We start from the raw sequence: 26,496 nt of genomic DNA on the forward strand, positions 1-26,496 counted from the left end.
TGGCAAGGAAGACTGTCCTCAGGAGCTAGCGGTAATCACAGTTACCACATTTCTAAAATGGTAGAGTGATAATTTTTGTGACTAATGAGTAATTTTCATATATATATCTATCACATTTCATCAAAAAGTAAGTGCAAATATATTTAAAAGGAACTCTATAAAAGAGTTTTTTTAGCAGCAAACGTGTTAATCTGGTACAATAATAAATAGTGCGAAGACCGATCGCCGCGAGTTGCAGCAATTAGGCTTGTGTGATTCTCGCTCACATATGAACCAGGCCTTATGAAAAAGTCACGGTGTTTCATTTAAACGCAAGTTGTAGAGATGTGCACGGTTTGTACGTCAAATTCACGGCTTATTTAAGATCTATTCACGGTGAACGAAATTCATGGCTTATTCCCGGTTTCACAGTTGGGTGGGAACCCTGATTTCATTACAACTGAATAACACTCACAGAGTCCATAAGGACAGATACGATGATCATTGACTACTTGCTCACTCTACCACCAAAGAATTACCTGAGTGTTGTCACTGATGAGATCAGGTAGGCTGCTGCTGAGTTGGCTACTGGTCTGTGGAGTACTGGCAGACTTCAAGGGGTTATCAAAATTCATCATGATGAATGTTTCTGCCACTTCAGTTTTAACTGTGTTGTATAAATCCTCTATTTGATCTGACAAACAGATGTAGTCTTCAATGCGGCAGAACCGCGTTGACTCAAGCAATATGTCACATATACCTGTGTCAAATCAAAACATCAGGATTACTGCACAGTTATAGGAGTTTCTCTGATTAATCTTGATAATATGTTTTAAACCAACTATGTATGTACAAGAATATTTTAATGTCTACTATATCTATTTGTTTTCAACATCTGCTAAAAAAATCCGAGTTTTGCCTGAAACATCAAATATTTGTCTTATCACCAATCAGACCTGTAAGACGTTGAAAAGATCAAATCGAAAGGATGTGTTGGAAAAAAGCAGAAACACATCCGTTTTGTTAGTATTCCACAAATATAAAAAATGACAACAACAAATAGTTGGCATCTTTCAACTTTCACAGTTGATGAAAATCTAATTGTGTTTAAGAGAATAGTGTGCAAAGACAGACAAGTAACTCTCGATGCTATTGTCCTTGATGAATTTTAAATGGGAATGCATTCAATGATTGTCTGTGATTTGGACATTGTTCGCGCATAGTTCTCAAATTGTTATTTCCAAAACAAACATTAAGAGTAACACGTCCAAGGATTTGTCTAATAAGACACTTCTAGATGTAAACTACAACAGGTTTACATTTAGTCAGATAAAGTATAACAGGCATGATGCATTGCTCAACCTTCACACCTGTCATTCGAATAGAAACAAAAATGGAAATAACATTGAACCTTTGTTACAAACAATTTGCCGCTTTTAATAGCAGTAACTGAAATAATACAAAATTGATGTGTTGCCAACCTTAGGAAGAGAAATGTCCCCTTCAGTGAAAACTTGCTTGTCCTGGCACAGTGTAATGTTTCTTAGCCATGCTTAGTCTCCATAAAGGTCCTTGAAACTCTGAACTAATTTATCACAACTCTTCCAAATTCAGTATCACAAAAGTAAACCGCTTGCATAAAGTCCAGTTTTACATTAAGTGAATAAAATAAAATAAGTGAATAAAAGTTAAGTAGTATGCACAGGATGGTAGAAATAGCTTAATAAATATACTGAATAAATATCATCAGCTGGGAAGGTTAAGCTAAAACTACAGGGTTTGTCCGGAAAGTAATAGGACTGATTTTTCCTTCGCCGAGACTGTACTTCGGAGCGTGCGTGCGTGCACTGACTGGATTCGGTAGAGGGCGTTCCTACCTAACGAACAAGCGGCTTTTCAGTTGTCTCCGAGCACCTGAAGAGTCAGAACAGGCATTTTCACGTGACGTGTTTCTGTGAGTGGTGCAAGCTGAAAATGCAGCGTTCGTTAGAGAAGAGGTAGACGATTAGACTCAGTGTGAAACTCGGTAAATCTGTGATAGAGACATTTGATATAATCAAGCAGGCTTACCCAGATGTTGCTTTAGCAAGAAGTGGTGTGTTTCGGTGGGACCAGGCCTTTTTGGAGGGCCGGGAAGAGGTCGCTGATGAAGACCGTGCTGGAAGACCTTCGACTTCGACAAACACCGACAATGTGACTCGTGTGCGCAAAGTTTTTGAACTCAGACCGTCGACTAAGTATTCGTTTAATTGCCCAGATGTTACATTTACCAAAATCTGTCGTTCATGAAATTGAGACGGGGCATTTGAACATGCGCAAAGTGTGTGTGCGTAGATGGTCCCAAAAGTGCTCACTGGCGACCAGAAATTGCGGCTCACACCGCCTTTCTTGTGAACAACTACCTGACCAAGGCCGGCATCCCAACTCTTCCACAGCCGCCCTACAGCCCAGATGTGGCCCCCCTAGACTTTTTTTTTGTTTTCTCGCCTGAAAAAGCAAGCATTTTGAGACGACAGAGGGGATCCAAGCAGCTTGCACCGCGGCTCTCAAGGCTATTCCGAAGAATGCCTTCTGTGACGCCTTCAATGCTTGGAAACCGCGTTGGCAGCGCAGCATCGATTCAGAAGGAGCCTATTTTTAAAGTTTTTAAAGAATCGTAACGATTTGCTCAGTACATTTTTTTTTAATGGACTCAGTCCTATTACTTTCCGGACAAACCCTGTATGAAAAAATAATAAAATTAGGTTAACTTAATTACAAAATTGTACACATTAACAAAAGAAATCACAACACGATGAATAATATCTTGATTTTGACCAAAATAATTATATGTCCAGTAAACATCCTTTAAGTGATTGAATATTTTAATACTACTGTTCATTTAAATACGAAACTAATGGCTGTATGTTGATTTAAACATTTGAAATAAATTACTGGCAAAAATTGAAAGTTTTCTCTCTTACTTTTGACACTTGGAAGAACGATATTCACGTCTGAGTCTTTCCACAAATCTTCGACATCTCTCTGCTTCAGAGGCCCTTCCTTTGTAAGTATTTGGAAGAAAAATCTGAAAAAATTAATCATGAGTCAATGAAACAAAGAAGAAAAATTGATTAGTAATAAGGCGATTTTGACGACGAAGCTTATAATGGTTATTTAATTTGTAAATATCACTAGATTTAAAATTACAAAAATGCAATAATACTTTTTGAAAGAAAGGCCTTATGAAATGAAAAGTATTTAGTATTGGGTTTTCTCAATTTTTAAACTTAGTGAAATTTCAAAATTGTAATGAGCCGATTTCTTTGTTATTTTGAATTTGATTTACGTGTAACAATCTTCTGTATGTAGCATATTAAAAGGCAGTGAGAACCTACTACATAGTCATTAAATAGCGACATACTATAAGTAGCAAGCTTGGATCCCAGCAGTCTGACCTGCCACAATGGTAGGCCAAGCTCAGTCTGATCCGCCACAACGGTGGGCCAAGCTCAGTCTGATCCGCCACAACGGTGGGCCAAGCTCAGTCTGATCCGCCACAACGGTGGGCCAAGCTCAGTCTGATCCGCCACAACGGTGGGCCAAGCTCAGTCTGACCCGCCACAACGGTGGGCCAAGCTCAGTCTCCCTCCCCTGCACCAGTTGTGCTTCTGTTCTACACTGTAGGGGCATTCATACCTGGTACACTGCCTAACCCCATTACATTTAAATTTACATTCATCCAAAGCACTTTTCCATCAAAATAAAATAATACAATTTAAATACAAAGAAAGAAAGCAGTAAGCATTTCATCATTTGTTAATAAAATTACAGCAACTTACTAAATTTTAAGTGTAAATAATTATTTATAACAAAGTAATTGACAAAATAATTGTAAGGTCTTACTGGCCGAAAAAGATTTTAAATAGTGAGAAAATCAGACCCAGCTGCGGGAAAATAGATATTTATGTAACCACATGTAAGCTCTTCAAATATATCACAAAAGATAAACTTTCTAACAAGATTGACGATTTTAGTTTCAACAATGCAAACAAAGTTAAAACACAAGACGTTTCCTTTGAATAAGAATACAGATGATACAGCAACCAAAAATATTGCATTAAATCTTCTTTATATTGCTAAATAAGCGAGCGAACCGAAGTAACACACATGAAGCAAAACACCTGGGTGTTGCTTCACCAGTACTAGGGTTAAACTTACGAAAAAATGAATTCCTTGGCATCTCGCACAGAAACGTCACTACTATCATCTTCCAAAAATGTCCCAAGGCTGGCCTTTATGGTTTCACTGGATTTTCCAAAAAAGGAGAGTTGAGGATTCCACTGAAACATAATTTATTGTACACGTTATAAATAAAAAAAACAATAACACCAAAGAGTATCAACTGGCAAAAATAAACAATGTGATGCCAGTTGAGGACAAAGTAAAAATAAAATATAAAACACTATTTAACCCTACTCCAGAGTAAGATTTTGTCATTGCCAAAAAGTCCAGCATCTATTGCAAATGTATTAAAAACCCCACATTAGGTTTGGAAGGATAATAGGATTTTGAACATTTGCCATCGTTATATGTTATAAAATGCATAACACAAAGTTTCGAGGATTTAAATCTATCCTCTTCATCAGGTGTAAGAAATGTAATGCACAAAAAACGTATAACGTGCGGCAACGGACTGCCACTAACAGTGTTCACACCCGACAACATGTTAAAGTTCAGACAGGAGAAAATTAATCCAGGCATTGACAACGCACAAGAATCAAGAGCGCAAAACACACGTCACATCCGCATAAACGATTAAAAATTCCAAAGAATTTGTTGAAAAGCAAAAAACTTTGAAACCAACAGGCTAGTAGTTTCTAACAAGGCTTGAAAGGAAACAGGCTAGGCAAAGTTTCCTTTGACAATGAAAGTGTGTTCCCTGATGTACCAGTTCCAGAAACACAAAATCATGCTAAAAAAAGATCAAACACTAAACGAGAGAACCAAACTTCCTATTCACTTAATTATGGAACTGTTAGAACTATGCACTCAATGTAACTATTTTGAACAAAAGGATAAAATTCACCGTCAACAAGATGAGGGAATTGCAATAGGATCTCCTCTATCGCCCATTTATACCAATGACTTTGTGGAAGAATTTAAGGAAAAACCCCTGGTTTCAACTCAGTTTGACCCGAGGATCTGGTGGAGGTACAAAGATGACACTTTCGTCATCTTTCCTGTTGGAGACACTGAACTTAACGATTTGTTGTCCCATATAAACATGTTTCCCTCCATTTATCTAACTATGGAGGTAGAAGTCCAAAAATTAAGAGAAGACAAAAGTTTGTCGTAAGAAAATAGAATATAATAGAAATAATAGAATTAGGGCCAATATCTAAATTTTCAATCAGAACATTAAAAATCTGTCAAAGAAGGAGTCGAATATTCTTTGTTTGACACATCAAAGAGCTTGTGCCCAGACAAAGATAAGTTAAAGGGAGAAATAAAAAACATTGAATCGGATCATATAAAAATGGATACTGTCTGTAATAAATACTATTAAGTGCAAAGGAACAATGGGAAAATAACTTCAGTGAGGAAACAAAAAGAAAGAAAAATGTATGTACATTTCAATCCTTTATGAGCTGGGATTATGTGAGAAAATTGAATAGAAGAATAGATAGAAAATATAATATTAGAACCACTTTTAGAACACAAAACTCTTTTAGACAGTCTTGTAAAAATCAAACCATAATATTCCTTTAGACTCAGTCGGATGAAAGGTATATTCATGTGAGTCTGTCAACTTGAAATGTCAATAAAAACAACCTCAATGTTATCATGTTAATATAACCGTAAGTACCACCAGTCACTAGAGGTAAGTTATAACAAAGTCGGAGATAAGAGGATTTATGTGATAACTTGATTTAGAGTTTGGGTTTGCCAGGGAATTTTATTAATTTTCTGGAAAAAAATACATTTTTTATTATCAGGATGTTTTGTGGCTTGGTTGTTGGAGATACTACAAAAAGTGACTGAACTTATTTTAAAGAAGATTTGAAAATCTAAAACGATTCTGCCAATAGATTTGGCCTATGACCTCTGGTTTGCCCGGTACTGAGCTTGGAAGAAAAGGCTGGACTGGTCAGCAATTGTGAATTGTTTAGGTTAGTTGAAGATGAAAACTGCCCTAATTAAGATGTTTTCTGGCAATTAGGTCTAAACTACAATTGCACTAAATCAAGATGTTCTAGCATACCAAGGGTCTATACTAGACTCTGAGGATCATGATCAGAGAAAATAAAAAATCTCCCGGATATTATGTTATGAGGGCTATTGCAATAGATAAATTTCTATGTGATCTACCTAACAATTATTGGTTAAAACTCTGTTCGCCCGCTATCTGGAAACCATATAATGAAATGAAATGAAATATAAATTTATTTCCACAATCTTCTTATAGGTACAGAGATTACAAATGCGTTTGCAAATTTTTGTTAACAATGAAATTTTAAACATTGTAATTATGTTTACAATACATAATTTTACGATACATAACCTACCATAGATACGTGATATAAAAAAACACGTTGGAACAAACATTGATGTATATGACCTGAGAGTTCTAAAAGACTTATTGTTTTTTATATATAACCATTCCATTTCCAAACTTTGAATGGCCGCCATCTTGAAACATAATGATATGTCAAAAACAATAAAAGTTGTTTATAATTACGCAGTATGTGTAGAAAATATCGTTTAACCCTCCAAGTGATGACTAAACCACTTCAAAGTGCTAGGCCATTTTCGAGCATATGACATTTCTTTTTTAAACAACTTTTTATATACAAACATATGTTCAAATTGCATGTATTACATATGGTTTTTTACACAAACATATGTTCTATAAGATCAAGTAAAAATAAAAATGCTTATCTTTTATCATAAAAAAATCTGGTACTGCTAACCGGTTGTGTAGTTTTTTATATTTTTATTTTTCAAAATCCTTGACGTATAGTTTTTACAAAATGTAGTAGTCCTAGTTCTAAAAATATGCAAAATGTTCCAAATATAATGCTGAATAAGAAAAATATCACTTCTTAACCTTTTGCACAACATATCACACAATACTAATTGGTAAAAAACAAAACAATGTTTTTTCGCAAAAATTTTACTAAAATATTTACCACATCAACAAGTGGCAGTAAGTAGTTGAATAGTGATTATGGCCTCAAAATAAACACATATTTAGTTACTGATATGAGTAAAAGTAAGAAAAATGACAGATAAAGTATTAAAAATACAAAAAAATGGCTTATATACATATTTACATTAGACTAAAAAAAATTAGTCTGAGTCACTCTCTGGTGGGGGTGCTGCTTGCATCGCTATCATTTCCACTCAAATCGTCATCAAAACAGCGCCTAATGGCACTTGAATTACTAAGTTCACTCATAGCACAAATAATTACTCAATAAACAATAATATAAGTCACTTACAAATCAAAAGAACGAAGCAAAACAATAACGTCACAGAGCGTCGGCCGCGAGACGACCGTAACAGACAAACACGCATCGAAATCAGCTGACTATTCTTCTTACTCTTCCTCGTAAACTTCTGAATTACATAGTTCTAATTACGTTACTTGATAGGGAATTTATTCCTACATGTAGCCTTATAAACCACGTCGTTATTGAGCGAACCGTTCGTCTGTGATATGAAAAAAACGAACATATCGCACAGTGCGATAGTAGCACTTTGAAGTGGTACGAACATATCGCACAGTGCGATAGTAGCACTTTGAGGGTTAAATCTATGATGGGAGTTAGTTGCATTAAAAATTTTGCTAGAATGTTAACAGCGACCATCTTGAAACCGTTTATTAGTTAAGACTGGCTAACAAATGCATAGCCATTTCCAAACTTTGAATGGCTGCCATCTTAAAACCTTAAGAAATATTGAAAAAAATAAATAAAAGAATAATAGTTATTTATAATTACGTAGTATATCTAAAAAATGAATCAGTTTTGCTCTATGATGGAAATAGTTGAGTTTAAAATTTTTTCTTAAATGTGATCTTCCACCATCTTGAAAATTTTAATGGTTCAGTCTGTCTAACAAACTCATCCAAGCTTTGTGCCTTTGTACGAAGTTAAATCTGGATATTTAAAAAATTATGACAGTTATCCTGTTTACAAGTTCGCGTATTTATGGGCGTTATATTGTATAAGCCCATAAATACACGCCCATAAATACACACACAAACTCATATAAATTTTTGTATTATGGCGATTTTGGATTATGGGGATCATGATCAGAGAAAATAAAAAAAAATATCCTGGATATTGTGTCATGAGGGCCATTGCATTAGAGACGATTTCTATAAAATCTACCTAAAATGACACACATGACTAAAAAATCTGTGTTTACTCTACATGTTCTTGTAATAGGGAATACATAGGCAAGACAAAGAATGTGAGAATTAAAAAATACAAAAAAAGGGCTAACGGAGAAGTCTAAAATTATTGCTTACCTGAAAATCATTCACATGAAATGGGATTAAGCCAACATAATACACGGTGAGGAGAATTTTTTCAAACACAAACTTAATGAGGCTTCATATATAAAATTAGCAGACCAACCGCTAAGTCAACCTTCGATTGAGGTTAGGCAACTTTGGGTACCATTATTATAAAAGAATCAACTAAGAAACCTAATACGTTTTGAACAATCAAACAAACCTCAACCAATAAAATTTGTACACACACCATGACATTGAAGTCTAAGACCAAAAACATAAGGCTGCCCTTATCCATCCCTCTCCTGACCACCTCCTTCCTGTTTCCTTGTTTCAGGTGACATGCACTGATACCACAGGAAATGCCAGCATTATTTTCTTGTTAATAATCTAACATCACTTGTGCAGGTTTAACGTGTGTTTTTACTCTTGACTTTTGTGCAGTAACAAAAGAGTAAATTTTCTCCTTTATGGACTTCAACATGTCGTCGGGTGTAAGGACTTTTTACACATTAAATTTCTTAAGGAGGATAGATTTTAATCCTCAGAACGTATTGTTATAAATTATGTAACGTACAATGATGGCAAATGTCCGAAATCCTATTATCCTTTCAGCTAAGCAGTTACAGAACAGATCAGAAAAATGTATTTGATAAATGTTATCTAAGTGTTGTATTGTAGAAATCTAACAACAATTATGCAAAGTATTTGGTAAAGCTAATGGAATATGTAATAAAACCAGAAAATAACAATTTAGACTCACATAATTATTGTTACTGAGGCCAAAATTCAACGTCCTCAGGTCCAACAGATGCTCCCTGTACTTATCCATGAGCATCCTGCAAGCAGCAGAAAAGTGCTTTCTATACAACATTTACAGTGTTACATTGTACAGTCAAACATAAATATACATAGTTATAAAAACATAAGCATTTAAAAGGAGAGATCACAATAGATTTTACATTACTTTTTTTACTACTTTTATTTGTTATAGCTGGTAAACATAATTTTAAACTTTTCCCACAAAATTACATACATTTTTAAGAAATATAGAAAGAAAGAAGGAAGAAATATTTTGTTAATAATCTTCATAAATAAATTAAATGAAAATCTAAACATTTTATTAAATGTTTAACAAAAAACACAAACACACTCACAAAACTTTACTGTACATACACAAAAAGAAGTTTAATTATTTATGAATATAAGTTTATATTTTATTTGCTTATGTTTTCTTTGTCTTTTTTAATCCTCACATAACATCTGTGGCCAAAGTCTATGAAATTCAGTTTTATTAATAAAAAGGAAAAATGCATGAACCTAGTGGGGCAAAGAACTGGAGTTATTAGAAAGAAAAAAAATTAACTTCACATCTTTAGCTGGTGAAAAGTTTAGTAGCATGATTCATCTCCTCTGCTGAAATAATAAAACAGCTTCGAAACTTAATCATGAAATAAAACTTTTTTGCAGAGTAAGTAGTGTAGAATTTAGTTTACACTAGGAACCAAACTGGAACAACTGAATACTAAAGTGAGATGTTTTTTAGCTATAAAATGCAGTTTGGAAGATATCATTGGAACAAGGGTTATGGGGGTGAGGTTAATGTTTCATCAAAAACATTGAAGATTTGAAGCTTACACTTCCACTTCTCTTGTAGATGATAAAGTTGATTACGTCCAAGAAATTGTATGTGTAGACAATGAATCTTACGATATTTTCATGTTAATTCAAATTAAGAGGGATTTGTGTAGTTAAAAATGATTTAAATGTTTGTGGACAATATCTTGAATGCATTAACATTATTTTTCATGGTGAAAGTGGAGGGGTATCCACTTCAACTGTCACAAAAGTGCTCTTACACTGACTTTATATTGTGCTGATTTTACTGCCTAAATAGTCAAAATAACCAGCTTACGACAAAAGATTTCAAAGTTTCAAATGGAACCCCTTGAGAGGCCAATGGAAATGATAAGAAAAGAAATGACAAGAACACGAGAGACACAAGTACACCAGGCTAGAGGAAAGAAGAGCTTCAGTTGATATACAGTAGTTAGGGTGGCTGTTGGAGGAGTTAGAAAACAATAAGGGAGATGTGGAAGCAAATGGAGTTATCATATGCAGAAGCCACAAGGAATGGAGAGAGACTACTGTCATGTTGCCGAGAGATAAAATAAGACAATAGACATGGCAGTCTAAACAGTTTTGAACATGACATATGTGAAACAAGGCGTGAAGGAGTTGAATGAATAGGAAGATTAATAGAAGAATACCACCAATGATCTTAGGTGCTAAGGAAGTTGGGGGAAATAGAGAGATGTATTGGGTTTCTACAAATAAACAAGGCAAAGACAAATGTTTCATTGAAAGGACAAAATAATGTAATATGTAAAGAAGCCTGGCTATACAGGGTGTAAATTAAGTCCTGATACGCCTGGATATATTCCAAATGGTTTGAAATATCGATGTAAAATCTTCAACATACATATTAAAATACTTTTTGTAATTTTTAGAGGGTAAAAATAATTCCCACCCTTTTTAAAAGGGGGTAGAGGGGGCCATTTTAAATGTTCAAATTGCAACCCCAATCTTGTGACATGTCATTTGAAAGGTAAATTCAAAAGAAACACAATGATATGATAAAAACATCTCTACGAAGATCCTTGCAAAAGTTATTGGCAAACAACCCATTACATCTAAGGGTGTAAATTAAGTCCTGATACGCCTGGATTTATTCCAAACGGACTGAGATATATAACATTCACCATACTTACTAACCCTCTCCCGCTCGCAAGGCATGAATCGGCATGGCCACCACATAGCCACTGCAGCTTAAACGGCACAGATCGGCACGCACTGCTTTACCCACTAGAGCCGATAAGTACTGCTCTCGAGTAGCAATATTTTGTACTACTACGGGTTGTTTGCTGTCAGGAGACCATTTACTTTACTTTTACAGTAGATTTATTCCATTATTTTGCTATTTATATTACTTGTGGGGAAACAATGGCGGGTTGTAGTCGTACACTTCGTGACAGTGAAATCGATCTCGTTATTAGTAGTGATTTCGACGATTCAAGTGAGTGTAGTGATGTACCAGAGCTTTGTGAAGTGGTTGGTGGCATTGAGGATGTAGTTCGGAGTGATTACAGTGGCAGTGGCAGTGACGGCGAGCTAGACAATGACCTTCACCAAGTAACTGCGCAACAAACAACCCCGTGCCAACCCGCGCCCAGCTGTCCGTGTGCCCCCTCCCTGGTCTCGTACAATCAACTTCATTGAACCAATATATAGTAAAATAATTAATATGTATAATTATAGTTAATTACAATGACAGAATGTGTGTAAGTTGAGGCGCCGCGTATTTTGACCGAGTGCGACCGGCAGAGCGAATTAATTGAGGTTAGAAGCACCGTGAGCACCTGGAAACAATACGAGCGGGAGAGTGTTAAATTACCTTCTTGGACTTTTTTGGGTGTACAATTCTTTTACCCCCATTTTCAAAAAGGGTTACAAGGGGATAAATTTAAATTTTCAAATTACAACCTCAATACTCTCTACCCTTTATTCCCAATTTCAAAACAGGATCAATTCATTCAGTTGTAAATTATAGGCCCATTTCATTACTATCTATATTTTAAAAATGATTAAAAATACAAGAAAAGAGCACTGAATTTTTTAAATCTAAATAATTTTTTCTTGCTCCCAGTTTGGATTCCATCAAACTTTAAATACTTTAATTACCTTACATAAATTTATCTAATACTTAAAACAACTTAAATAATAACCAGTCAATTCAATCAATCAATCAATCATTTATTGTCAGAACACAAAGTGTATAACAACGTCAACAGTTAAAGGATAACAACAATCCACATGAACGTATAATTATTAAATACAAATACATTTTAAAAATACATCAACCCATTTAATTAAAGATCTAGTCTCTTCCCATGATATTAAAAGAACTTTTGATACTGTCAATCATACTAATACATACTAAAAAATAAATTACATGAAGCTGGAATCCGTGGTAGTGTATTTGGAGTGGTTTGTATCGTACCTTAAACATCGACAACAGTTTGTAAAACAGTTGTAATTTGAAAATTTAAAGTGACCCCCTCAACCTTCCTTTGAAAAAGAGGGGGTGAAATATTTTTACCCTCCAAAAAGTATTTTAGTAGTAAGATTGTAAATCGATATCTCAATCCGTTTGGAATATATCCAGGCGTATCAGGACTTAATTTACACCCTATCCATCTTGTGTCAGGTGGAAACAAGCGTTTCGGCCTAAAATCCCTCCTTAAGGCTCGTGGTAAATCCATCAATAACATTACTTATAATGTAACTCTAGTTATATCTGTTATAAACATAAATTAACTAAAGGATGATTTTAATGAATCAATTGACATATTTATATACTTACACTGTATCTTCAGCACTTCTTTTACTACCCACATCTTCATTGTATTCCATAACGGCTGGTGCATGGGGGGCCTTCTTCTTATCCTGCTTTTTCTTTTCTTTCTTTTTTTTCGATTTTTGATCCTAAACAAATGTTATTATGAAATAACTCATGAATTATTATTTCAACATGTAACACAATCAAATTAAAATTGCACTAAGAAAAGTAACAATCTGAATTTCATTTTCTTTCCAATTAATACTTTTCTAATTTAATAATTTTACTGTTAATTGAATTTAATACATCCATACTTAAGGTCATCCAGTAATGGTCATCCCATGTGTTAACAACTCCCCTGTTATCATCACCCCTTTCTGGTCAAGTGCACTATTGTGCTTCAACAAGCTGCCTAATGCTAAATTTTCACCATCACAAAGTACCTCAATCTACTTTATCAATGCTGTCTGCTTTGTGGTGCCAACTATCAGAGGGTTTTAAAACTTCTTTACTATCTGATCTGTTGATATAAATATTATTTTCCTCTTCCCTATTTATCCCCTTAATACTACTATTTAGTGAAAATTTAAGGAATGTTTTGAATCTTGTTCCATCCAGTTCTTTGTTTGAAGTTTGTTTTTGACAATGAATTTTAATTTAACATTTGTGAAGACATTGTTTAACAGGTTGTGAAGGAAACAGGATTTTTCTGGACATTTGCCATCATTTAGTGAAACAAAAAAATCAGTAACACTACATTTCAAGATCTGCAATTTGATTTCTTCTTCAGGTAAATAACTAACCTAACACATAATTACAAATCATTCCAGAGCGTTGTGACACGCGTAAGTCGGGAATCACAACCACAATGTTATGTGTCAACTTCACTAACTCTAAAACACGCACTTAATAAAAAACTAAACACAACACTAATTATTAAATCTAAACTACAGAATACAGGTCACAATAGGTCAGCATTTGTCAACCAACCAACTACGACTGACCAGAGGCCAATAGCAAATGGCGATCATCACGGCAGAAACAAGATGGTGGCAAAAAAAAGGGAAGAGGAGTGGGCTCATCCTTTTTTTATTATTGGTTCATGCTATATGAACTTCTTAAAACCATACTGTGATTCCGCATTGATTTATTACAAATATCTAATCTGTTTGATACTTTTGAGTACATTTTTCAGAATTGACAACCAAAGCAAAATCAGAGGTTGGCACTCCTGATTTATGGAGTTGGCAGTGCGGTGAAATTGAGCTCCTGATTTTATTGAGTTTTCAATGGGGTTTGAGTTTTTTTTAATGCGTTGGTGACTTACATAGACTTATTTTATTTAGTGACGTAAACCGTTTGACAACTTTCAACTGGACTTGTAAGTAGATATATGTGGGGAAACCTGGGTCTACTAAACTTCTGTTCACCATCACTACTGGACTGAATAATCACGTAGCTGCAGTCGGGTCGACTGCGCATCTCTTCTGAGTTCCTGACGTGTACCAACGCAACAGAACGTAATGAATTCACCGTAGCTGTGAGCAGTGGCTTACTCCTTCATTTTCTGAACGCTATTAACATTCCTGAACGGAACGTGTGTGGAGGTGACTAATCTACAGGCGCTGGGACGAATGACTATAAAGCCTAAAACTGGAACTGCGTGACTCTGGAGCTGCGATCTTCTCTGGCAGTGTGTCGTGGAGCGCTTCTGCTGCTCTGGTGACGCAGTCGGCTTCATTTTCAGTTTCATGACTCGATTCTTTTTTTATTGTTATTATTATGGGACACTTTTCAATATCTTTGTAATCATTGTAGATCAATTGCAACTGCAAACGTCATTTGTGAATAACTGTACATTCTATTATCAAATACAATGGATTTCAATATGTTGCAAAAATATTCACGTTGATAGTTGTACAGAAACAAATATTATTGAACTTGCATCAATTCTAAACTCATTTTCTGTAAATAATCCTGATGTTGACATTAACTGTGTAGTCGGAGGCATTTCTGAATTGTTAAAAAGCATGAGTACTTTATATGAAAATTACAATAACTTGATTCAAAAAAAATGATGAATTGTACTGTGAAAATTTACGACTCGTTTCCTTTGTTGAATCTTTTAAAGCGAGACAAACAAACTCAGTTTAAATGATTCATTTCAGCTCCAAGACAGCATAGTTGAGCAAAACGAGGTCCTTAGCTGTAAGTTACAGTCAGTTGAGGCAAAAGTGTCTAACCTCAAATCTCAGCTTCTTAAGTTAAGAGAAGAAAATTCTGTTTTGAAATCTTGCTCTAATTGTAAACCATATTGACTTACCTGATAAAAATGTTGTTCTAAAACTTCAGCAAAAGGTCTCCGCCTATCAGGAAAATATTTCACACTCTGATAAAGCAAGCTTGACCAGGTTGTAGGTGAAAATAGTGAGTACTGTAAAATTAGCTCCGAATTGTTGAGTCAGCTCGAAGATGTAAAACTGCAAAACACGCCCTCTGGGTGTTCAGTGACCAATAATTATTGGTTCGATGATTCTATCCTTCAAGCCTACTTTTCGTCTTTTAATGACCAATCCAACTACAGTGTCCTCTAAAACTCTGTTCATTGACCCCTCAGTCAGTGAATTTATTAAGATAGGTTGTAAGGATGATGTGATCAAACAGCTACAAGAACTTAAGTTTGAGTCGTGTAAGTATGTGTTTGTGGTGTTAGCAACAGTAAGGGTTCCATGTCCTCCTGCAGGAATACAGTTGACAAACACGACGAAGGCTCACATTGGAGCTTATTGTTTTGTGACGTCTCTAACAGAGTAGCGTACCATCTAGATTCCGTAGGGAACCTGAATGTAAAATATGCCTCTAAAATAGCTAATAGATTAGGTTTTTCTTTGGAGTCTGTGGCTTGTTATAAACAGAACAATGGCTTTGAGTGTGGATTGAATGTACTGATTAATGCTAAGTTAATATCTCAGTATTTTTGTCCCAATCCCAATAACAGACAAAACTTTTTAAAGTGGTTCGAAAAATGTACTCCCTGTGCCTCTAGTAACAAAGTGAAAGTTAAATCGACCGAACAGTTTACTAATGAAATTTCAAATTCTAGCACAGTTTCTGAAAAATCATGTTAGTATAAGCACTAGGGAAAAATTATCTTTGAAGTTGAAAAAAAGTGGATTCATCTACTTGGTAAGTAGTCAAAGGAAACAGAGGGAATATACAAAAATTCCTTAATACAACTCCTGTTGAACTTGAAATCTCCAACAGATTCTCTAACCTTACCGACCTGACTCCTGAATCCTTGCTGATACAACCAAAGATCTTCCAGTCAATCAGGAAAGTGGAAACTCACCAAAACCTACCTCCCAGTCCTCTACTGCTAGAAAAAAAGTTAAAATTTCAAACAGGAAAAACCAAAAGAAAAGCTGGGTTTTAAAAACAGTTTTGTAGTTACTAATGTAGAAAACACAAAACATGACTCTCCAATTACAAACGTATGTCCTAAAGTTGCTCCTGTAAATGTGCAAAAGTTTCAAACAAACTAAAATTAGGTTTCTAGCTGACAGCCATGGGCGAGGGGCTAAGTGGGCTGTTTCTGTCCAACTGTCCCCCATAACTATGATTTTTGTGTAGATTTCAAACCAAATGGGACGCTAAAACATGTAATTAAAGACTATAAAACTATTGTAAAGCCCATGTGCTCGAATGATACTTTAATAGTTTTTGCGGGTACAAATGATATTGTAAATAATGGACACTGTGAACAGGATATTGTTGGTGAGTTGGAGGGCTTACTCATGAATACTACTGCACTTAAGGTAATTATTGTAGCCCTTCCTCTTAGGTTTGACAAACCCTCCCTGAATGGTATTATTAAAACAATAAATGATGAGTTGGTAAGTCTTGCGTCAAGGTTTGAGCATTGTACATTTTTAGCTCTTGATTTACTGGCTGACCGTAAGTTCTACAACTAGTCATGGCTTGCATCTTAATTATTCAGGGAAAAGAAAAATTGTTTCTCAATTAAGTAGTCTGATTTTCCCCACGGGTTTTGAATACTCCACAACAAATACCAGTTTTAGTTTCCAACAGAAACATTCAAATTCAAACGTTTAGATGGAACTCTCAAGCATGTCAAACTTCTGCATTGAGGACATGTAAATTTGGAATCAAAAAACACAATGAAAAGAACTCGAATATTTTTTTAGAAATTGGGGACAGACTGATAAAGCAGCCATAGTGCCTCCCTATTATACTCCTTGCTTAAGACAATCCGAAAATAAATCCAGAACTTTACGATTGCTCCATCAAAATGTACGTGGTTTTATATGCAATTTGATTTCCATTGAGGTTTTGGTTGATCTGGAAAAGCCGGACATAGTCTGCTTTACTGAAACACTTCCTTAAAAATGAAGATGTCTCCATGGTTAATCTAAATGAACTAACAATCGCCTCGTCCTATTGTCGCTCTTCGACTATTAACAGGGGGTGGTGTGTGTTTGTTTGTAAGAAATTCTCTCAACTTCACTGTCATAGATGTAAGTCGATTTTGTGTAGAAGGCGTTTGTGAGTTGGCTGCAGTTAGTGTGAATATTGGACCTGGTTCTCTTCTGGTTTTAGGAGTGTATAGGCCTCCTTCTCCAGATGGGAGTGCTTTTGATAAATTTTATGATCTCTTACATACAGTTGTTTATCCAGGATCGTCGGGGAGAATTGCTCTACAATTGTTTTGGGAGATTTCAATGTAAATGTAGCTGAATCTACTCTGGTTACTAATAAAATTCTAAGCTTGATGAGTTCTTTTAACTTAAGAAAACACAGTGCATGTTTTTACCCGAGGAGTTTAAAGAATCTAAATCAATTCTTGATCATGATTTACACTGATATCGCTCCATCCCTGATACACACTTATGTTTTAGAAACTGAAATTTCTGATCATAAGGCTCAAAAAGTAGAATTGTCTCTGGCTCTTGATTGTGATGCATCTTCTGAAGTTAAGTTTAAGCTTGAGCGCGATTTTAGTGCCATCAATGTGTCCACATTTAGTAATTTTTTAAATAATGAAACTTGGGACGATGTTTTTTCTTCGACAACACTTGACGGTAAGTATAAGGCCTTTTCTTCAATTTTGCTATACTATATGGATTTGGCGTTTCCTGTTCGCAGGAAAAAAAATTATTAAACGAAAGCCTACATGTAAGATTGTTCTTGATGACAGTTTATTGAGCGTAAGACGGCAGCTGTTATCTTTACACAGACAGACCAGAGATCTTGATTATCTTGACCATAGAAGGCAGGTTTATTTAAAACTAAAGAAAGATTTTAGAGCTTCAGTTCGTTCAGCCAAATCTGAGAAGGTTTTAGGGTATGTTCTAAATGCTCAATCCAAACCTAAAGCGATGTGGAGGCATCATAAATGAAAATACGAATCGAAGTAGTTCAAAAACGATCTTAATTGGAAGAATCTTGGATTCAACTGGAACTCCTGTGGATGAACCTTTTGTTAAGGCAAATGTCTTTAATGACTATTTTGTAAGCCTGGGGGAGAAGTTTAAATGCTAAGACCAGCATGGCTCAGGATCTTTTGTCTAACAAACTTTCAGTGAGTTCTTCGCTGTTTCTGTTCCCTACTGATGAGACTGAGTTAAAGAATGTTGTTCTATCCTTAAAGCCAAGTAGTTCTGTAGGTTTTGACGAAAGTATCGTCCAAACTTCTGAAGCAATGTATAGATTTTACTTACAAAGCCACTAGTTCATTTGATAAATTTTTCTTTATTGTTCTGGTTCATTTCCTTCACTTCTAAAAGTTGCGATTGTTAAAGCCTCTTTATAAAAAGGCTAGCAATGAGCAGTGTAACAACTATAGGCCGATCTCAATTCTCTCCACATTTTCAGAGGTGTTTGAAAAAAAATTTTTTCAATTAGACTTTTTATCACTCTTTGACAAGCACAATATTTTGTTCCGTAATCAGTTTGGGTTTCAAAAACAAAAAGGTACTCTTGACGCAATGTTCTGTTTTATTGACAAAGTAGTTACTGCTCTGGATAAAAAAAATGTGTGCTATGGGCCTTTTCGTCGATTTAAGCAAAGCGTTTGATTTAGTTGACCATTCGTTACTGTTAAGTAAACTTACAGAGGCTGGGGCGTCAGAGGTGAAGCTCATGATTGGATAGCATCATATCTTTGCGGTCGATCTCAGGCGAGTTGAAATCAGTTTTGTGGACAGCCAGGGTATTTTAAGAAGAAAGTGTTCTAATGATCTGGTCATTAAAATGGGAGTCCCCCAAGGGTCCGTGTTGGGTTCCTCTTCTCTTCTTGGTATTTATTAACGATATTAGACATTGCACCAAAAAGTCAGATCTTTGTATTTTTGCCGATGATACATCTCTTTTGGTCACAGCTCACAATCAAGTGGATTTAGAGATCAATGGTTTTGTTTGAATCCAATGCTCTTCTTCAATGGTTTACCTCAAATGGCATGATTGTGAACACAGACAAGACCCATATTCTGAATTTCACACTTAGACGTAGTTTTGTGGACAACTTACAGGTAAATGCTAGGGGAGTGCATGGTATCATGTGTGGACTCAGTGAGCTTTTTAGGTCTTCAACTTGACTGCAACCTGACATTTGAATTGCATATCAATAAAATAGTAAAAAAAACTAAGTTCGTGTTTGTTGCACTGAGAAAATTGGCTTCTTTCGCTAATTCACAACTACTACTAACTTTGTACTATGGCTGCTTTTATTCTCATCTTGTTTACGCAGTTCCCAATTTGGGAAGGAACTGCAGAACCAATTTCATTTTTAAATTGCAGAAGCAAGCTTTGCGGATTATTTTTTGGGCTAAGTAGGCATCAATCTTGTAGAAATGTATTTAAAAACAACATTCTTACTTTTCCCAAGCATATTTATTTATGAATCTTTAGTTTTTTTTAAAAAAGAATGAATACTTTATGACACTAGCTAACACCAATTCAGATTATTCACTTAGAACCCGGCTTAACATTCCAGTTCCACAACATTCTACTTCTTTTTTTTCAAAAACACGTAACTTTACAACTACATTAAACTTTTCAACTCACTTCCAGATGCTTTAAAAGGTGGATTGTTCTTTAACCTTGTTCAAAAATAACTTAAACAGTTCCTCATCGACGGTTCCTTTTACAGTGTCCAGGATTTTTTTGCATAAATTGTAAATAGTAGACTAAATATAGTTTTGTTTTTTTTTCTTTGATGTATACTTAGCATAACATGTAACACTGTATAAGTTAGTTAAGCTAGCCCTGTGTGTATACTTTAATGACGTTGCTAATGAATGAAAATGTTATTTTGAGCAATAAAGGATTTTGATTTGATTTTGAAAGCGGCCTAATCTCGACTGATGGTTGACTGATTCGGTAGTCTGCCAATTTAATGTATGTTTCCTTTATTAATTGGCGTAATGTTTTTGATTAATTATAACTATTTTATGTTAGAAACTGTAGAACTCATACATGTTCTGAGATATAAACCACTATGGTATTGTTATATAGGTCTTAAATGAAATGCCCACGGCTTCCAACACCGCCTGGCCTACTATTAACCCTTTGCGCTTGAAAGGACAGCATCACTGGCCACACCGAGGTTGCAGACAGCTTGCATTAGTATTGCCATAGTTTATCCTTGCAACTCGTATGGCCAATACAGCTGGCTGCACTACTTTCATTGTCAGCTCAGCGGCCTTATTTGTTGTTTGCCTCCTCAGATTGGAATTATTTTTCAATATCATCCATGTTATTCGCATAGTAATTTAAAATGTTTAAAGAAGATATGAAAAATAATTTAAAACTTATTTTTAATCAATCTTTCTAATACAAAGATAAGCATACATTTGGGAAATTTAACTCATGCATATATTGTTAACAAAGATATGTAATAAAATATTATAAAGTAAGCATTTACAGTTATGTTATACTCATACATGAACTATTTTACACTTTTTTCAGTCTTTACATTTTTTATAGAATAAAACTTTTAAAAATACACACCTATGTGTAGTCAAGAATAGTTAGCACACGTCTTCTAGTGAAATTTTCTAGGTTTCTATCCTTTCTACCACTTCAGTGTATAGGCCCATTACACATCAGTCATCTTATTTGCACAGTTAATGTTTAGAAAAAGAGTTATAGGCCAATTTAAAATTTACTGCTTTACCTAAAAATTACATTAAAAAACAGCTACTCAATAGATTTCAACACTCACCATTCATTATAAAACAAAGAGAATATTATAAAATAACTGGTATATTTAGTGGCCAGTGGTGCTGGCCTTACAAGCTATGGATGTATTATATCTTAACCAGAACAGCTGGACATATGAGCTGAGATAACATTACAGCAATTATTAATCCGTGCTTCCGACAAAATGGCGGTGGCCAGTAGAGCTCCAAGGACAAATTATAAATACTGCCTTCTAGTGCGTAAGGTCAACAAAAGTAAAAACACTTTTGGCAAGTAAAAGACTAATCTTTTTTGGAACCTATTGAATGTGACGATACAACTGAAAGACTAGAATTACAAAATTATTAAACACTATCTATATACAAATCATCAGCATGGGCAACGTTACCACTTTATACACAGTTAATGTTCGTGACACTGTGCCATTCAAAGGGTAAATCTTTAATCCCTCCAAGACTACCTGATACCGTTTAAAATTGCTACAGAGATAATAATTTGTGTTATACCACTGATAATTACCCAAAGAGATGTGCATAAATTCAATCTAATTACTATACTCAATATCTGAAACTTAAATTCTTTTAAAACTTATTTTTGTATTCCTTGATGAATTAAAACTTTTTGGTCTACCTCAATTACCAAATATGACCAATAAAAAGTTAACTGCATATTATAGTCAGAGAATTATACAATGCATAATATAATCACACCTAACTAATTAACTCTAATAAAAATTAAGAGTTAACGAATCACAAATTAAAACAGTTCTACTTTTATCAAATACGTTATATACGAGGGGTATTAGAAAAATAAGGTTCCCTATGCCGCCGAGACAGAATGCGATATGTTGGGAGAAATCTGGCAACACTGTCTTACTCATCAGCTGTCCCTCTCTCTATCCATACCACTCGCGCCTCGCTACGTCCAACAGTGCCGACATAGCTGCCTTCGAAGATGTAGCTCCCTGTCGTTATTACCGCCAGATGCGAAATTCGTGCTGTGATACGTTTTTTAAATGCAAAACAGATTTCGTCTATTGAAATTCATCGTCAGTTAATCAAAGTTTATGGGGAAAACTGCATATCTGTTCAACACGTTTGGAAATGGTGTAGAGAATTCAGTGAAGGCCGCATGGAAATTCACAATGAAAACCGAAGTGGACGGCCTTCAGTTTCAGATGGAGTTGTTGAAAAAGTTAAGGCAATACTGCTTGATGATCGGAGAATCATCATTCACAGGAACCACAGTAAACTCTGACAGATATTGCGACACATTAAGAAAACTGAGACGCACGATCCAGAACTGCCGGAGAGGAAGATTGTCCAGTGGTGTGAGGCTTCTCCATGACAACGCTCGACCTCATGTCTCACGTCAAACTCAATAACTGCTTACAAATTTTGGCTGGACTATTGTGCCCCATCCCCCCTACAGCCCAGACCTAGCCCCAAGTGATTATCACTTATTCCCAAAATTAAAGGACCACTTGGGTGGCCAACGCTTCAGTACCAATGATGAAGTCAAGGAAGAAGTTACTCAAAGGATTGGCGGCAGAATTCTACACATGGGGATAGAAAAGTTGGAGCATCGTCTACAAAAGTGTTTGGACAGAAACGGTGATTATGTGGAGAAATAGCTTAACTTTTACGTGTTAAATTGATGTATAACACTAAGTAGAAATATAGAGCTGTCTATTTAAAAAAATCATGGGAACCCTATTTTTCTAATACCCCTCGTAATATTCAACGATTTAACAAATTCATTTCCAATTATTCACACAGCATTAAATTGAATTAAATATTAACATTAAAATTAATCTCACACAATCTATACTATTTACCTTGTCTTTGTCATCTTTCTTATCAGTCTTTTTCTTCCTGAAACATGAAAAATACTTTTGTTAGAATTGTAACATCATAACCGTATGGCAATTAAAGTTTAAAGAACAACGACATTTTCAGTAATTAAGTCGTAAAAGTTAAGATGATAAAAAATTGAAGGGAATGTGATTAGTAGTGAAGGCATTGCTGTATAATATGTAAAAGGTACCTTTTGAAAAATAAATTCAATTTCTTTTGGCCAATGAGAAACAGTTTTTTAGTAAAGTCACCTATGGATAGTTTTATTGCAAATATAAACGAATACTCCATACATTTCATACCAGATATACAAGTTATGATCAAAAAGTAATGGAAATTTTCATTAAAAATATTATTTATTTGTCTACATTAATGTTTTTACTTTAAAAATAGTCCCCATTAATAGATATTATGCAGTTGTGTCAGCGCTTCTTCCAATCCTCAAAACACTTCTCAAACTTGATTTTTGGGATAGTCTTTAGCTCTTTCAGAGAAGCACTCTTATTGTCATCTATGCTTGTAAAACGACAGCCCTTTAAGGTTCTCTTTATTTTTGGTAATAAGAAGTCACACAGAGTCATTTCTGGAAAATATAGAGGCTGGGGAATTATTACAGTACTGTTTTTGGCTTTTTTATAAAGGAGAAAAACACAGAGGTTATCATTGTCCGTTTTTTTTTCGATGGGCCCGTTTTTTTTCATATGGTGGCGTCTAACATCTTTGTGTTTTGTTAACATTTTACGTTTATGTACATTTCTGTACAGAAATATGTCATATTTCGATATATTTTTATTACTACAGAAAAAGAATTCAATATATATATATATATATATATATATATATATATATACATACAGTTTTGATATATATATTTTTTTGTGAACAGTAACGGTGCTCACCTAGCCCACACTAAAAATTATAAATTACTAGATAATCAGGTACGCAAATCTTCAGAATCTGGCCAGTAACAAGTCTGAGCCAATCGTTTATATTAGTATTGTTATCTCTGAGCAATTCTGGCAAAGTTGCAGGAACACGATGAATTCTTCTCTGCCGAGAAAATAAGTTACACAACATCAGAACATGGTTAATTGTTAAAAGAACATTGCATTAAAGGACAAGAAGGTGGATTTTGACGGTTCATTACAAAACCGGGAGTGAGCAGAGTATGTCCAATCCTGAGGCAACATAAAACCACTTCCTCCAGTGGCTGATGTAATTCAAGAACTCCCATAGCACTACTGTCTCCTTAATTTTTCTTAATTTATTTTCAGTCATGTCTGACCACGATCTTTTCCACTTGTCTTTTAGGAACATATTTTTACAATGGATTTCATATCTGATGCTACGAGTTTTTTTTTTTTTTTTGTAAATTATGGGAGTTTTACCACATATCTTGCAACTTGGTCAGCTAACTCATTGTCAGAAATCCCCATGTGTCCTGGCACTCACATGAGTACCACCTAAACAGTTCTTCTCACAAGGTTGTTTAATGCGTTTCTTATATTACTCACTAAAACATGTTTGGGATAAGTCTTTAATAGCCTGTAGACTGCTTAACCTGTTGGGGAACTTTCCCGAGTGTCACTCGTTGTGGCCGAGCGGGAATGAATAATCTTGCCCAAGCGGCACTCGTGCTCTTTCTAGACTCTAACGATCACCTATTTGTTTGTTTTTCCAATAGATCGCAGTTTTGTGCCCTCGTGCACCCTTATGAGCAATAATTCCATTTTGATTCGTTATGTTTGCACACTGGAACTACAAATAGCTTGTTTCATTATTGTTTACATTTTGCCATATGCTCAATTTGTGTCACTTCAATGTTCTGCTTAATTCTGTGTATTGTGTTCTCAATGTTTAGTGTTTAACTGTTTATAGTTGTTGAATGTGTTTTTAGTTCTTCCGCTACCTCATAGAACAAGACAATTTGCATACTTCAGAAGTAGACAGATACTTGGACAGTGACATTGAGATATCAAAGATACTCAAAGACTGGCACAAAAGTGAATTATAAAAAATAAATTAATGGTAATTGTATGTAATGTAAATAGTTTATTTTAATAATAATTTTAATGATAACAATTTAATGTAACAAACAGTTTTATCTCATCTTCCATACAACTAATTAAGGAGCTTGTCATAAAATCATAAGAAAGTGAAAAAATGTGAGTGAATTTTGATTATAATTAAGCATACTTAATTATACTTTTATTCATCATTGTATTTTTTCAAAATTTAGCAATTTTGGAACAAATTTTGCTGCCACATGTTTCATACCCAAAATATTCTAAACAATTTCATGGCATAAGCCAATTGATAATGCCAACATCATCAGCTACTTCTCTGATTGTAATATGTCGACTGTTCGTAACAATTTTTTTCATGTTTTTATAGGTAGTTGATGTGCTGGAGCATCTGAGCATTCATCAACTTCAATGCCTTCACGGTTAATTTTGAAACAAACCACTCGTAAACCTTTGTTTTACTCAAATCAGACTCACTATAGACCTTTGTTAACATTTCCCACAGTTTATTACGCTTTATTTCATTTTGCACACAAAATTTGCAAACAAACAAAAATTGCTGGGTTTATAAAACATGCTAAACCTTACCAGGTATCACTAAAAAAAAGTAAACAACGAATACAACTGGACATTTTATTACACATCATGAGCATGAGTACCAACAAAATAAAATAAAATAAAAATTTCACAATCGGACTCTCCAAATCCGTGAAACTTAAGAAATCCTCATACCTTGTATGACAGGAGATTAAACTCATTAAAATTTCAATGAGGCGTTAAAAGAGTTAAAATGTATAAATGTACTTACTTTTCCTTTCTAATGGACTTTGATGAATTTTTAGTGTCCAGCTTGTTGATTGACTTCACTTGTCCATCTGCTCCAATGACCTCAATAGTGGTGATCAACGATGGCTCCCCTGCACTGTTGATGCAGTCAGTCGTGACACATTTCGTACCGACCATTTCCTGACAACACAAAGAATCAGTTTCACAACTTTTATATTTTATAACTGCTATTTTATAATAAATCAATGTAAAAAGTTTGTGTACAAAGTAACAACAGTACTACATCTAATTAGATTAACCCCAAAAAAATTACTGCAATGACTTTATAAAATAGAAAGAATCATGTATCCACATTAGGGTAATTCGCTGAGGGTAGAAAACAATAGAAACACGTTTTTGTCTAATAAGTTGCTATTCAAGATAATACACTAAAAATATTGACTTACCTTATCATTAATTCTACTAAGACCGCTTACATATTCTTTATAGGCCTTCCAGCAGGAGATGTGAAATTCTATATGACATTTTTCTTCACAGATCATTCGCACAAAGCCAACAAAATCCGGATCACTAAAAATGGACAACAATCTATACTGTTAAGTTTATCATGATAATATTATAAAAAGTGTGTTATTTGGAAAAATATAAGATCTTCCTCAAAATGTTATAAAATATTTTGTTTTGTACTTATACATAGGTTATGTATACCTCTGAAGTGAAAGGGAAATT

General features: G+C 34.7%; 1 protein-coding gene across 5 annotated transcripts in view; it reads right to left on the reverse strand.

The window, feature by feature from the left end:
* LOC124359021 overlaps nt 1-26,496 on the reverse strand; it is a 197,808-nt gene that overhangs the window by 108,947 nt on the left and 62,365 nt on the right. For all 5 annotated transcript variants that reach the window (XM_046811368.1, XM_046811367.1, XM_046811366.1 and 2 more), the window contains 8 exons: nt 26,214-26,337; nt 25,790-25,947; nt 22,939-22,975; nt 12,906-13,027; nt 9,246-9,321; nt 4,180-4,301; nt 2,943-3,046; nt 519-739 (listed from right to left, as the gene is read on the reverse strand). In XM_046811368.1, the coding sequence (XP_046667324.1) occupies nt 519-739; nt 2,943-3,046; nt 4,180-4,301; nt 9,246-9,321; nt 12,906-13,027; nt 22,939-22,975; nt 25,790-25,947; nt 26,214-26,337 (964 nt within the window). The remainder of the gene's footprint in view (nt 1-518; nt 740-2,942; nt 3,047-4,179; nt 4,302-9,245; nt 9,322-12,905; nt 13,028-22,938; nt 22,976-25,789; nt 25,948-26,213; nt 26,338-26,496) is intronic.

The sequence above is a fragment of the Homalodisca vitripennis genome, chromosome 4, assembly GCF_021130785.1.
Source record: "Homalodisca vitripennis isolate AUS2020 chromosome 4, UT_GWSS_2.1, whole genome shotgun sequence".
In the NCBI taxonomy this organism is placed as follows: domain Eukaryota; kingdom Metazoa; phylum Arthropoda; class Insecta; order Hemiptera; family Cicadellidae; genus Homalodisca; species Homalodisca vitripennis.